This window comes from Mirounga leonina, unplaced genomic scaffold (assembly GCF_011800145.1).
Source record: "Mirounga leonina isolate KUSES-001 unplaced genomic scaffold, KU_Mleo_1.0 Mir_166, whole genome shotgun sequence".
In the NCBI taxonomy this organism is placed as follows: Eukaryota; Metazoa; Chordata; class Mammalia; order Carnivora; family Phocidae; genus Mirounga; species Mirounga leonina.
Window position 1 is genome coordinate 10,088,403 of NW_023270418.1, and position 15,431 is coordinate 10,103,833.

The window sequence follows — 15,431 nt, forward strand, 5'->3', positions numbered from 1 at the left end:
TGGTGGTTTGCTTTGCAGAGCTAGTCTTGAATGTGTGCCCTCTAATTCCTTATTTGAGCTTGACAAAACAAGGAGACAGAGAAGGAAACCAAATTTATTGAAGGAAATCTCAGTTTACTTGCAAACTCAGAGTCACAGCTTCCTACATCTGATCAGCTTCCATTCTTTCTTTAACATTTCAATTTCAGTGCCCAGAGTACAATGATCTCCATCTCAATCACTAGTTGAATGTTCTTTTTCATTTGCTTTTTTAAAAATTTAAAATAGTTACACATGCACATGCAAAGTGAATTTAAAGAGTGTAGAAAAGTACAAGGGAGATAAGTCATAAATCAACCATTGGAATATATAAAAAGTCTAATAAATGATTTGATAATGGTAGCACATATGTGCCAGGCACCATGCTAAGCTCTTTGCGTCTGTTTTCTCACTGACTTCTCTCAATAATCTTATGAGATCAGTACTGTTATCCCTTTCATTTTATCCTATTTTTATTTATTTATTTTTTTAAGTAGGCTCCACGCCCAGCGTGGAGCCCAACACAGGGCCCAAACTCACAACCCTGAGACCAAGACCTGAGCTGAGATTAAGAGTCAGATGGTTTACCAACTGGGCCACCCAGGTGCCCCATCACTCTCATTTTAATGATGAGGGAACTGAGGCTCAAAGAGATTAAGAAATTTGATCAAAACCTCTCAGCTAGTGAGTGATGGAATCCTATCTTGAACCAAATCTGTCTGACCCCAAATCCCATGTTCCAAATATGATACTAAAAGTGTGAGCTATTCACCACCATTATCATCTCAGACTCATCTTTTCAACCATATGCCTTGTGACTTAGCTTAACCATGTAACTAAAAATCCATCTGTTAGGAGTCTTTATTGTGGGCAGGGCCAAACATCTTGCTAGAGATGCTTCATAGCTTAGCTTGTACAATTCATTCCTTGAGTTTGACCAATCCATTTCTCCAATTTGTAGGCAACAAGGAAAACTGGGCTGGGGATTTCTCAATAAGTCATTATCCTTATATGTAAACATGGTACTATGTTTCCTATCAGCACATCAAGGGTTATAAATTATTGTAGCTTTTTTCTCCTTTAGTAGCAGAGATAAGATTTGCCTCAATTCGCTTACAGTCTTTGAACCAATCTCCGTGGTCACACCAATGAGTTACTTTAAGGTGCTAGGGCTGAAATTGTGTGGGGCTTTGGATAAGAATAATGAATACTTGTCCCCATTAACACGCTGCTCTGACCTAAACTCAATCTATTCCACTCATTTGCCAAAGGGGTAGCTTTAGGTCTTACATAACCCTGGCTACTGCTGATTAGATCAGGGGTATGCACATGACCTAGGGAAGCAACTCAATGACTAGGAAGAAGCTGATCAGATACTATTTTTTTACTAAGCATCAGAAAAAGAATCCATGAACAACTACTACTGAGGTGCCTGGAGATTCTTGGCTTGTTCCCTCCCTAGGCTTGCTTATTTCTTCTATTTATTATGTCTGTACCCTTTAAACTGCAGCTACCCATGCCCCTGCTTTTTTCAAAGTGAACTGGAGTGAATTTTGGTTCCTGGGAATCAAATATCACTTGGACAAGAGAGACATATTAAACTTTTTAAATATCAGCAATAGCTCTTTGGAAGTACATATGGGTAAAGGTCTACCAACTAAAAAGCCTAAGATGGTATGTATCAGACTTGAAAGAGTTAACTTCCCACAAAGAACTAAGGGGTTGACTTCCTTCTCTTCAGTTGGGCCCAGATTAATTTTGGTTGGTTGCAAATGGTGTTTTTATTCAGGAGGCATGGGACACATGTGATAAATGTGAGGACTATCATATGTCTTATAAAGAGCTAATTGTTTGTGAAAGATGCTCTCCCAGTGACACACACACACGTCTGATACACACTAGCTGCCGGCTCTTCTATAACAATTTCATTAAACTATCCACCCTTACACCAGAACATAATGTGACAAAGCAAAGACTGTCTTCTTTGACCTTGGCAAGATCTGGAAACATTAAAAAGAGATCAAATACTTTTTTTTTTTTTTAGAATAAACAACTTTATGAAGACCTAATCACTCTGCATACTACATTCAAGCATAGGACTTATAAGCCATTTTCTCATTAATGCTGTTGTTAATTTTCATGCTGTATCCAATTTTCTGTCTTGAACTAACCACTTACTCTAATTTATTAGCTTAAGAATTGCCGAATTACAAAGGTAAGAAAAAATTGTATGTTTCACCTTTCCTCCAGAATTAGACTCCCAACCCAAGGAACTGGAATTCTTCACTATGGAATCATTTCCCCCCATCCTTTAAATTGGTGTTTTATCCAATCTTTGGCCTCTGGAATGCTGGCAGACATGACTCAGAGTAGAATGTAATGTACTGTTTCGTGTCTTTGTAAAAGTCATTTTGCATTTATCTTTAGAATTATTTTATCATTTTACGGACAGTTTAACATATTTACTCATGTGTAAATGGACAATGGGTGAAGATTAGAGAGGGTTCATTTGCAATGAAGACCTCAGTAGAGTCTCAAAAAAAAAAAAATGGTTGAGCTACCAGCTAAAAATTATAAATTGTGGATATCAAATTATGGCCATAATCTCTAACCTTTAAGATACTGCTTTAAGAAAAGACAGACAGAAAATTTCTGAAAAAAATGAATCTATCTCTGCCTCACAAATAGAGTCTTGAAACTCAGCACTGTACTGACGAAATACTTAAAGTCTTGAGTTTGTAGTTAATTCTTTCATTGTAATTAGAGAAACATATTTGTGGAGAGAACGTTTTTGACTGACTTACTTGGAATAAAAAGGAGGCACCCTGAAACAGTAGGAAAATTCAGGAACTGCCTCAAAGCTTTAAAGTAGTCAGGGTCCTAGCCCATGGGAGAGATAGTCCATTCTTCATTATTTGGGTGTCCCTTTCAACATGACTTTGCTTATATCAATGTTAATATTAGCCAGAGAAGTTCTAAATCCTTGAAGAATAGAGAGTGCATTCATTTGCCTGTTTTAAGACATATCATCCAAAAACTGAAAATTTAAAAGGCCCCAAACTTTAATTTCTGAGATTTAACATTAGCCAGACCTCTCTGGCTTATAGATATGCTCTCCTAACTACATGGTACAAAGGCCAATTACTTTGTGTTCATTTCTTTTTCCAATAAAACATATTTGTCCTCAAACTTTCTTAAATGGATTTACTGATACATTTTCCTGTTTACACACATCATGGCCAAAAAATAAAAGTTATAAAATATAAGCCGTGGTCTGCAAAAATTCCTAGAGGCGACTGAGACTGTGAGTTACAAGACAGCAGGTGGAGAAAATGGAGTAGCACCACTGATTTTCACACAGGTCGCCTGAAAGAAACAGGTTCATTTGCTCTGATTCAGGTCAGATCAGGTGATTAAGGGTTTGGCTGGAGCCTCTCTTTGGCCTAACTCTGGACTAAATCTTATGCTAAACAGAGTGCCTGATGCAGAGTGGCCACATGATAAATATTAGTTACTGGGTGCATGGATGTAGAAGTACAGATTGACTTCCCTGACCTCAATCTAATATCCCTGGGGTACATGTTACTGGCCACTAAAAACACGTGAAAAGTTATTGACTGGGTGTGCCACCCCACTTCCAAACCTCATTCTAGGAATGAGGTCTAAAACAGAATCTCTTTGACTTCAGGTGAGCAGTAGAAACATTTTGTAACAAACTAAAACAACTGTACACAGATTCAACTGGAGAATGACAATGACCATTTTACAAAACTTTCAGATGAGAGGGAACCACATAAAAGAAGAAAAATGACCAACATACATCTCCGTCCAGAATGCCTCTAGGTCAGCAGTAATTATTTGCGGGGGGGGGGGGGGGGCGTTGTGGTAATGAAAAGAGATTGCCTCCACTGAATTACTTTTAACACAGGTCCAAAGTGGTGGTGATGATGGGGTTCTTTAAATAGCTTCGAGAATACTGAGCTTTAAAAACACTAGGTGATGTCCTCAGCATCCCAGCCAAGCTCCTCATAGCAAATATACCAACAATCACAGCATTACTGTCATGGATATAAATATTCATATCAATAAATGGGATACTGCTGAATCTAAAAGTATCGCTGGAATAGCCTACATACTGTCACTTCACCAGAGATACCTCTTTTATTTCTTGGGAAAAGTCTTCTGTAAGAGTAACATCCTCACAAAATAGTTGCCCATGTGCCGTTGTGTTGTGTCGGAAAAACCCATCACATATAGACTGTGATGAAGGATCCAGATTTCCTGGGCCCCTACAAAAGCCAGCAGACCTCATATTAATAAAACAACCAGGCAACTCACTTGCCTTCTTTGTTCAAGGGAGTCCTAACATCAGAGAAGATAAATATATCAATTCATAGTTTAGAGAAAGAAAGTGATCAAAAGACATACACAATTCACACCTCAGCCTGGGAAATCAAAAGGTTCATTTGTGTTTAGATCTAAACCTCTTGCTTTCTCTCCTTCCTCCTCCTATTCCCCCAACCCCCACTTCACTGTTTTATTGAGCAAATTTCTCCACACAATCTCTACACTGAAATAATTTCATAGCAATTCCTGGATGCTGTACCCATAGACCTCACCCTTCCTTGGGAAGATGATCTAATAAATGCAACTGCAGGAGGAATAAAATGCCTATCTATCATAGTTCCTGAATCTTTCCAGAACCTGTAGATTCCATTCGTAACATGTGAAACCAACATACTGCTGCCACTGCAACTAGTGGTCTTATGAGTAGCTCTAGATTTTTTATTTTGTTTATTTAATCCTTTAGAAAACAACATAAGGAAGTTCTTATCCTTCTGGACATCTTATTTGAATTCCATTGAAATAAGCCAGTCAAGGAAAAGGGTTAATTTGTTATACACTGAACATAGTATCTTTGAAGTAGACATACACACACACTCACAGGAGATACTTTAATGTGGAAACAAAGCTGTGATAAGTATTATTTTTCTTATTTCTATAACTTTCTCAGGTGAAACCTTCCAAGCTGTATTTTTCAACTTTTTGAGTTAAGAATTAAGAAGATAAGCATGGTATTTCAAATCTCACCACCATTTATTAATGCTACAGATAGGAGGACTGTGTTTAACATTTCAGGATCTCTGTATTATCTGATGCTTCAAACTGTTTATCTACATTATCGCCATCATCTAATGAGACAAAAACTTCGTGGAGTGGCCCCTTCAGGTGTTTGAGTCAGTACCAGATCTTACTTAGGAGAATGCTACACTCTGCACTCTCTCAAGGAACCTTCAGCAGTTAAGAATTATCTTGATGTTCCTATTTATCTTGCATTTCTGATCTATCAATCTATGCAAAACCGAGGGGGTAGTGGCCAGATGTCTCCGGCATGGGGAGTTCAAGGAAGTGGGACAAATTGAAAGCAGGAAGGGAACTGCACTCAGGCATGTAATACCTTTTCTCTTCCTGGTGAGTGTGAGTTCAAGAGAGCTCATGGGGGAATCACTGTCCACACACAGCTTCGAAGGACAAAGCTTCTGGCTTCCATAGCCCATAATGCAACCCTAGCGATCACACCCACAGGAACCCAAGCTCTTATATCCAAAGAGTCACAGACCACAGTGGACACCTGGACCAGCTCCCCAGGAAACCCTGGTCAGAAGGATATCAGTGCAGCCCAGGCCAAAGTCACCCTCCAATACAAGTGGAAAACAGCATAAAGAAACATGTGCTCAGGGCAGTATTTCTCCAGAGAGCTATTTCAGATTCCACATAAGAGTAACTGGTGGCCTTGGATAAATCATTCCTCTCATTTATGTGCTGAACGGGAGAAAACAAGTCAACAACTGATGCATGCAAAAGCATTTGGAGGTGATGGATGGAGACATTATGGTGCATTTTGTCAATGGCATGCCATTAGAGAAAACCATTTCATAGAGTAAATTAGGAAAACAAACCAGCTACGTGACACACTTGGAATTACCACTGGCCAGACCGGTTTTTCTCCTCCAGGAATGAAGCTGCATGGGATTGACATTATCATTATCACTCAGACTCCCCTTGCTAGGTTAGCTGCCATGCTTGTCTGAGACTTAAATCCCCAGCCTGCACTTCCCTATAACGATGGCCACTCACATAAGTGGGCAAACCTAGCACAGATCCTTTCTTTTACTGCTCTTTTGGACTATCATTTGAATCTTACTGCTATTTACCTTTGTGTGTCAATATCTTGCTTTCCTCACCAAGTTATAAGGACCTTTCGTGACGAGAACTGAGTCTTGCAAATGAAGCTTGCTGGTACCGCACCGTGCCTGCAGTGCGCAGGAAATGTCTGCAGATTTCATCTGTCATTAACTTCTCCTCTCTTTCTCACATACCTGGCTATTGTCTGCCCAACACGGATTAATTCGTTAAGACAGCATTTCTTTGGGCATGCAGAAGAAGAGACCTGGTCGCTGACCTCAGGGAGCTCACTGGCAGACCCGCCACAATCACAACACGGAGCAGGGGGCAGTGCTCGTGGGGGACACGGCAGTACCAAAAGGAGGTGTTCTGGGTATGAGCAGGGGGATTCAGGGAAGGCTTCCAGGAAATAGGAGTCCCTTTGAAGGATTCAGTAGTTGGTACCAGAGCACTATAGCCAATGTGTGCAAGAGCATGTTGGTGAGCCCAAGCCTGCAGCATTTGGGTTCCAAGTCATTTGCCGTTTCAGAAGCTTCTACTGAAAATTTCGACCTATTCTCAAGGTCATCCACTAAGGTCAGGGCAGAAATGGGCTATGAAATTACAGGCCCCTTCCCTTGGTAAGCGGGCTCGGAGAGCACTCGGATGCACCTCATGGTAACCGTGGCTTCATAAAAATCAACGCTGATTGATGGGTGCAGGCTCTGCCTCTCCGTGTTTAGTCTATCGGTGCTTTTAGTACCACTGTGGCCATGCTTCTTAATGGAAATGCATTTCTCTCTCTCACCATTACCCAGATATAGATGCTCTCAGATATGAAAGGCCTTTTACCTCAAGATTTTTGTCTTGTGAGACACCCCTAATTCAGGAAGGATATAGGAGCAGTTGAGAAGAAAGTACCACAAATGTTTTGTCTTATAGTTTAAAGAGAGAGAGAGAGAGAGAGGAATTTAAAGAGTTCAGTTTATGGATGGCGTGGGTTTGTAGCTCTACTACCTTGACTTAGTCCAGTTCAAGGAATTCACTTTCTCTTGTGAAGGGCTCTGAATAACCTGGAAAAATAAGCTAAATAGTTCCTTTTGCACCCCCCCACCCCTCTTTCTTTTGCTTTAAGAAATTGTGATGGACAGCATAATAAAATCTTCCATGTATAATGATAGATCTCTGGGCCTAGGACCCTAGTGATATTAGCATATCAACTCTGATAAATCCATCGGGAGGTAGGAATTACCCCCATTATGCAGGTGTGGAATCTGAGTCTCAGAGAAGTAAAGTAGCACGTCCAAGGCTACCCAGATGGTAAATGGCATTGCTGGGATTTGAAAGCAAGCACATCTAATTTCAAAGTCAGGGGCTCTTCCTGACACCCAATGTCTTCCAGACTGGACAGACACATGTAGGTCAAAACACGTGACAAAGAGCAACATCTCTGTTGTGGGAGGAGGAAACGGGTGCCCATCAGAGTTGTTATAGGTGGACTGGTTGAGAGGAAAGAAAGTGAATCCTCATGGGAACACTTGGAGGTCAGATGCTAAGGTTTCTTTCAAATAATCAGGTTTAATAGTAATAAACTACAGATAGGCAGAGGTTGTTTTCTGCTATAAAATCACATTCTGTCTGGCCAAACTGATCTCTCCCTCTTTGGTTATTCCTGAATGTCAAACTGGAAAAGCAGTTCATGCTCAAAATTAAGAACTCAAATGCCAATGTGGGGCTATCTCTTTTGATCTGCTGTGTGACCATGGTGGTGCCGCTGACCGTCTCTGAACTTCTCTTGAGTTGCAGGGGCACCAGGGAAGAGGGAGGCTTTTCTGAGAGCCTTTGGAATCAGTGTGGTTTTCTCTTCCATGGAAAGGCAAGATAGGAGCAGAAAAGTAGAGATGACATCTTGAAAAGGAAGGGAAAGTAGCTCTAAACTTCTGGAAGAACCTTGTCAGAGAGTGGACACACAGGCAGCGATCTTCCTACTTCATCACAAAGTAGGAGAAAAAACATTTTGCATTTAGAAGCTGACATCCAGAAGGGGGCCTGGAACCTTCTATAAAAGCACCTATTAAGAATGTCCGGTGCTGGAACCCTCCCCACATCCAAACGTCTCCTGCTCCAAACCCAGCAGTGTTTCCAAATGCCCCTCAGCTTATAGCCAATTTCTCAAAAAATTGAAGTAGACTTGAATTCACTTCGGTTTCATAATTAAATGAAAAGTAATGAAAACTTTTAGGGAAGTGGGAACAGGGCATGAAAAGATACTGAGAAACCAAAATAAAAGATGGATGTTCGGTCCTGATGGAGCAGCATAGCCTTGCTGGGGGAGGGCTGGGGGAGGCGACATTATTCTGGGCACAGCAAGTATTTTATCTGCAATTGACAAATCCCAAATCCTCCCAGCTTCTGTTTCTCCCTACTTAAGCCCTGGGTCACAGTATTTATTTACTTAAGTGACAGAGATGAAGGCAGGCTTAATGCTGGCCACCTGTCAGAAGAACAGTGACCTGCCTCTTAAGGGGGTTTCAGCAACCCCCCCTCATCTTTATAAGACAAAAGGGGATTGGGAGAAAATGTAGAGAAAAAATTCACTAATTGAGCTTGAAGGAGAGGGTGACATGGAATGTAAAGACTCCAAGGAGAGAGAGATGCTGAGATCCACGGGTGCCATTTAAAGCAACTCTAAAGAGTACAGACCCCTTCCTCTCCTGAGATTAGAAGGGATTTGCAAAATATGATGCCCACCCTGAAAAGTCAGGCCCCCTTAGCTGCCTCTCACAAATGCCCTTGGGGTCCTTCATATTCTTATGAAAGAGGTTCATTATAGTTTCCAAGGAATGCAAACCAATACACTTTCTCAGAAATAATGCCACTGGTGCTCTTGAGGGTGAGGAGGCAACAGACAGGTCCTGCCTGGAGAATTTCAAGGCAGCATGGGGACCCTATTTAACAAACTGGATGCCAGGCAGTGATCTCCACAGCACAACTCACGGCCACTTCATCATCATCAACCCCCTTTTACGGCGATGGGAAGTACCCAGCCGAAGGCATCTGAGCCAGTCCGAGGAGGAGCTTGGACTTGGGCAGGCACACTGGCCCCAGGCTCTGTGCTCAGACCCACTACGGTGCGCTGTGTCTCAAGCAGAGAGGAAGCGGTCCCATCCGAAGGATGCTCCAACAGCTCCCACATAAGGGGTAAGACATGCCCCCAGACCCCTATCAGTTTTTTATCAGCTCTTGAACGGCATCAACTTTTCTGGTCCAGAGGCCAGGTGATAAAAAGGGCAGGGCTATGAATTCAGACAGACCTGGTTTTGAACCTTCCATTTTCCTAGGGAAATTTATTTAACTTTTGGAGGCTTGGTTTCCTATCTATAAAGTGGGGCTTCTGTGACCTCTCCCAGGGTTTTGTGAGGGTTAGAAACAAAATATGAGACCTGCTCAGCAGAGTGCCTGGTGATGAAAGGACAGAAAGTGCCAATTTGTAAGAGCTATTTCAAATGTTCCTTTGTTAGAAGGCCCAGTGGAGAAAGCTTCAGGCCTTTGGACAGTCACCCTGGCCCTCCTGGAGGCTATTCATACATATGGAATGGTGAACCTGGACCATGAGCCAGTCTACCCTGTAGATTTAGCAGGCTGGGTTGCTTCCTGCCCCCTCACAATGGAAAGCAATTTCAGTAAGTGCTTAGCTTAATTAGTTTGGGTCCAGACGTGCTGTCAAGAGCTGTACATGCACACTTGTCATCGTGATCGTCCACCTGTCTCTGGAAAGCCTGCTTTTCCAGAAGTCTGAGCTTAGCTCCAGATGAAATTTCCATTCAGTCACCTCTCACTCCAGCTCCCTAGGAAGAGCCCTGAAGTCAACACCTTCTTCTATTGATGTGGCAGATCAGAGGAGGGTTGTTAACTTCCCACAGTACCTCTTTTGGCCCATCATGGCTACTATGGTCATGGGCCACCTCTGCTTGGGAAGCTCAAGCATCTGCTAGGAGAGCTCAGACCAAAGTGTCCACCACACACTCTGGGTGGCAGCCAAGACGCTTAATCAATATTAACAACTAAGATGGTTACACGTGAGTCTGAGCTGGACTTCTGGCCTAAAACATTCTCTCTACCCAGTGGGTACTGAAATCAAGAATTCTTTTCATCAGTTACACCAAGAGTCCACAAGAGAAGGAGGAAAGGAAAATCTGCCAGAATACAATCCAAGGGGCACTGGAATGTAGACTTTTGGGCTACACTGCAGTTTCAAGATCATGCTGTTTTTCTTCAATGGCTGTTCCAGAGAATATAAAAAAGACATTACTTAGTTTACCACACCGCACCGCCGCCTGTTGAGTGCTGGCTGCCATAACATTTTAGTGATGGACATAAAGAAAGAACAGCAAGGGGGTGACAGTGACCGCTCCTGGGGACAAATGACACTGAGTAGTGGTTACTCTCTTACCCACTGGTTCACCCTCTCACCACCAAGCACACAGCCACGATAGCATCTGCAGCCTCCACTGCACGGTGACCCTTCCTATAGAAATTACAATGGCCAAGACGAAATATCCACCCTCTGAAACCCACGGCAAGATAGATGACAGTGTGATGTAAGGAAAGAGTAGACTGAGTGCCTTATCGATCTACCTGCCAGCCTGTGAATGATGGGTAATAAAAATTTATTGAAAATCAGGAAAAAAAATCACTTATTCTAATTCTTCTGGAAGGCAGTACTAATGTTGCATATGAATAAACCCCCTCCTTCCCCAGGACTAAAACCACCATCCTACCAGCCAACCCTCCAAACAGGACAGATTTAAAAATCTTGCAATTTTATTTGCATATAAAGGCCGCTAGATATAGAATATCACAATAAATTTAAAAGAAACAACTGCTTTCCTAAATTTCATTAACAAGATAACATAAAATAGAATAAAGCTCAACAGCATTTACAATGGGAAAACAGAAATGACTATTAGCGACAATATTTTGTGCTAGCGAAGATTGCATCGACACACAGTGCAAAATGGGGGGAGGGAGAGGAAGTAAGAAGACAATTCAGGGTATTTAAATATAAAGGACGACTAAGCCTCATTTTAGTTACCTTCCATTGCATCCACTTAAGTCTGTACATGCCTGTAATTGTACCTAGACTTAACTCAAGCTCTTTGAGACCTTGAGTTCTGAGAAAATGTGTCAGCCCCTTCGGACTTCTGATGCCCTGCTATAAAGCATTCCTTCGCAGTTGTCCTTGGCAATATTAAACTCCTAACTTAGCCATAATACACAAAAAATATTTATATATATATAAACCCATACTGAAAAGGAGTCTGTGCGCTCAACTGTTCTTTTAACTGCATGAAATACCTGCTCTTGACAGATTCCATTTCCATATTTTTAAAGCTAAAATAATTTAAAAGAAACAAACAATGAGACCTTGTATAACCACAATATGGATCTCACTAGCTAAGCCATCCTTTGAACGAGGGCCATTTTCTTCCCTGGACGCAGCTTTCTTTATAGTGAGAGTGTGAAGAGAAGTCTTTTCCACGCCTACTTTTGCTGAAAAGATTGCTATAAATCCAGGCCAAGTCTGCAAAAAAGAAGGGTTACCAAGAAAACAACAACAACAACAACAAAACATCAAAAAATAAAATACTTCAAACAATACTCTTAAACAGTTGTGCAAATCTGGGTGGTTTTTAAAACACTACCTACCTGTTTCTCTCTCTTTTTTTTTTTCCTTTTTCTTCCAGCTTAAAGCATATTAAAATAAGACTTTCATCACCTTTTAAAAAGAAAGCTTGGCTGTCCTTTGGCGAATACTAACAATTTACAATGGCGTGGCCTTTGAGAAAACGGAAGTCATTTTACAAATTCACAATGCTCCTTTCATTCCGAATGGACGCCCCATTAAAAAAAATAATAATAAAGAAGAAGCACAACCTCTAGCGACATTTGTGTTCCAGTAATTTACAAAAAGAACTCACAGGATTTGGAAATAAACAAGTAAGAGAATGTAAGTTTGTAATTAGAAAAATGGCAGTTTATAGACCTTCCCTCACATTCCAATTGGACTTTTAGAGCTTCAGGAACCCTGTGGGTTTGGAAGGTCAAATATAATTGGAGGGTTGGTCGGCTGAAAGCTGACTGTACACGTTGAGGCATTGATGTACGTTGTATAACCGTCGGTCATAATGCCGTAACCTGTGGAGACAGAGTGTCATGCTTACTGCAATATATACAAATGACAGTGACTCAGTGCTGAGCTGTCAGGCAAGGAAAACCAAAAAAATCTTTGCCAGTGGGCAGTGAGATAAGATTCAATGAAGCCTCCCCAGATGATAACAGCTTTCAGAAGCTGCCTTCCAATTACATTCTGTTTTCTTTAAAGGGAGAATCCTCTACTTCAAAGAAAAGTGATTCATTTTTTCCTTATTTAAGCATTAGATTTGTCAGGGAAAGACTGTGATTTCTTTACTAGTGAGAATAAAGAAAAAACATTTTTTCCCTCTTTTTAAAATATGATTTTCATTTCAAAGCCCTGCATTAATTACTGAGTTCTAGGAACAGAAAGAGTAATGTAAGAGACTCCTCAGGGTACCCACATCCAAACCCCAGATGGGCTTTGGGACAGGTGAGGAGGGAAAGAGCACTGCACTAGGATTCAGGAGGGGCGGATGCTCAGGTTCCTTATCTATGAGATAATCTCTAAACTGCCTCAATGAAAGTTAACAATATGTGATCTTATCTCCCTCTAATTGTGTGGCTTTGGTGCTGAGTTCTCTTTCATTCAAATAAGTCAAGTAATCAAATATCCAAGTGATTTGCAGAGACCCCGCCACAGGATCGAGCAAAAACACTTCCCACATGGCAGTATATAAATCTCTTGTGACCTATTGGAAGGAAGCTAAGGAAGTTTTTCTGGGTCTTTCGTATGTATGTCCCTTTTATAATTTTTAATTTGTTGAAATTTTTAACATGTTTGCAAGTTTGCACATTTCCCTGGATACCTTATATCTACCTTAGAGTCTCTGCATTGAAGTTTGTAATTCTGTGTTGGTCTCAGGCTCTTATGGAATAGAAAAATATGCACGTGAAAAATTAAATTACCAGGACTTCCAGAAATAACTGAGGTTTTTTTCCCTCTTTCCATTTGCTAAAATTTGTCCAAGTAAGCCTGTGGAGAGCTTAATGAGGGCCAATGGAAAAATCTCTTAAGAAAAGAAAAGAGGCATTTAAAATGTGCACTGTTTAGTTCTGGGGTCATAAAGTCTTGTTATCTCTCTCCATCAAGAGGTTGGTATTTGCCCTCTCTCTGCCCTCTTCAGCTGTCTTAAGTGAATAAAAGTGAGACAAGTTTATTTGAATATGATCTCCTGCCTTTTAAGCAAGTTTATTATTTTGGGACATCAGTGGAATTCCCCAATTGTCTGGCTAGTTTAAAGCTAATTAATGATTAAAAAAAACCAAAAACCAAAAAACACGGATGAAATACAAACTCATAGGCATGCTGCAGGAATTCAAGCCTGATAACTGTCCCCAGAAATGCCAGTTAGACATGAGCTCCCATCCCCCACCCCCGCGCCAATCCTGGATCATGCCTTAGAGAAATGCCCCCTTTTCTGGGACTACAGCTCAAAGTCAGGGTAGGATGATGCCCACTCTTGGGAAGCTGCACCCCTGCATTCCATGTGCTTGGCTGGCGCCTGCACTTGGAGCACGATGAATTTTCTTAGGCATTAGTAGGATGATTTTCAATGCATATGCTTTTAATTCCATGCCTAACCCGGAAGCCAACAGATTTGTGGGTTTTGAAAAGCACACTTCATTTTTTTGCTTCATCAGACACATAGGCCTAAACAACTCGCCTGCAGATTCCTAAATGACTCCAGAGGACAAGCTGAAAGCAGAAGCTGGAGAAAATACGGCAGCTGCCTATGTAAAGGCACCCCCGGCACACAAACCCTCAGAACTGGGAGAGACCAGCAGGGCCAGAAAAGCGAAGACCTGTTGAAAGACAGCTTTGTAGCTGTCTAAAAACCCTAGCTTAAAAAAGGAAGGAAAGACAAAACCTAGAACCGTAAAGTTTCTGGGAGGCTTTCAGTTCTGTGAACTCGACTCCAGCTTAGCATGAAAGGCAGAACTAGAGGCAACTGGACCAGTTCCCATTAAGGCGAGATTTAATCATTCTGTTTAGCCTCAGCCTGACCTAAGAACGCCGATGATTTCTGAGAAGTCTGAAATGGTTTTCTGAGGTTAGTAAGGAAACAACTACCTGCAAATGTGCAGTTCCTGCCACTTCTGTTCTGTAACTTTCACTGCGTGTCCCAAGTTATTTGCTTCAGAGAATGCCTTGTCTTCCTTGGTCTTCATATGCGTTCCATATGAAACAGTATTTACAGGTAGAAAGAGGTCACGGAAGTTATTTAGTCTAACATCTAGGCCATTTCTTCTAACTATCTTAAAGAAAAAAAAATTGTCCTTTTTGACCTCAGGGCTCCTCTACAGTGGTGGTTAGCAAACGTTCCTCGTCAGAGCCCTGAGATTCCAGAAGTTGCCTGGAGGAGTGCTGGGTTTTCTGGAAGGTGAACCAGACCTGGTTCTTTCTCTCCACTCTGCTTAAAAGAGAGCAGCTCCGTATAAAATCTGTATCAGCTTTTCAGGCAGGTGTTTCTCCTAATCCTTCATCTTATATAAGGGTTCTACCACTGGTAAAAGTTGCTCCAGTCATTCCCAGGGTAGCCAAGGTCCCCATTCTGGAATGAGATCATGGCTAATGACATATCTGGTGAACTCCTTTTGTCCGGTCTTACCTTCATGGATTCCACCAAATACATGGAGTTTGGGCCGAACTCGCCTCTGGACCGTGTTTAAAAGCTCCACGCAGCCCACTCTTTGAAGCTCCTTTGGAACCCAGTCTCGAAAGCCTACGGGCAAAATGCAATCAATACTCTTAATTTTCCTTCTTCAGGTAAGGTTTCATTTAGACTTTCAGGAAGCCATAACTCACAGAAGGTTTATTACATTATCTGTAATCCTAGCCTCTCCATTAAAGCTCACAATGGCTTTTAAGTAACTTTTCACTTGTCACTTTGTCTTCTTTAGGTTCTTGAAAAAAAATTTTTTTTTTTTTTGGTTTCCATTTTTTTTTTCCTTCCTGTTAATTAACATTTTTTTTTTTCCTGTAAGGGATTTGATTTATGCAGCCCCGGTTTCAAATCTTCATGGGCCTAATGACATTTATTCCCGGCAGT

At 41.4% G+C, this 15,431-nt stretch overlaps 1 protein-coding gene across 5 annotated transcripts in view; it reads right to left on the reverse strand.

Moving 5' to 3' along the window:
* Positions 1–10,989: 10,989 nt before the first annotated feature.
* The window catches only part of MPPED2 (metallophosphoesterase domain containing 2), a 172,012-nt gene continuing 167,570 nt past the window's right edge, over positions 10,990–15,431 (reverse strand). For 4 of the 5 annotated variants that reach the window (XM_035012483.1, XM_035012487.1, XM_035012485.1 and 1 more), the window contains exons 6-7: positions 14,991–15,104; positions 10,990–12,381 (exon numbers count right to left, since the gene is read on the reverse strand). In XM_035012483.1, coding sequence (XP_034868374.1) covers positions 12,263–12,381; positions 14,991–15,104 — 233 coding nt within the window. In that variant the 3' untranslated portion in view covers positions 10,990–12,262. Of the gene's footprint in view, positions 12,382–13,889; positions 15,105–15,431 lie in introns of those variants that run through there. The other variant, XM_035012488.1, reaches the window with a different exon arrangement.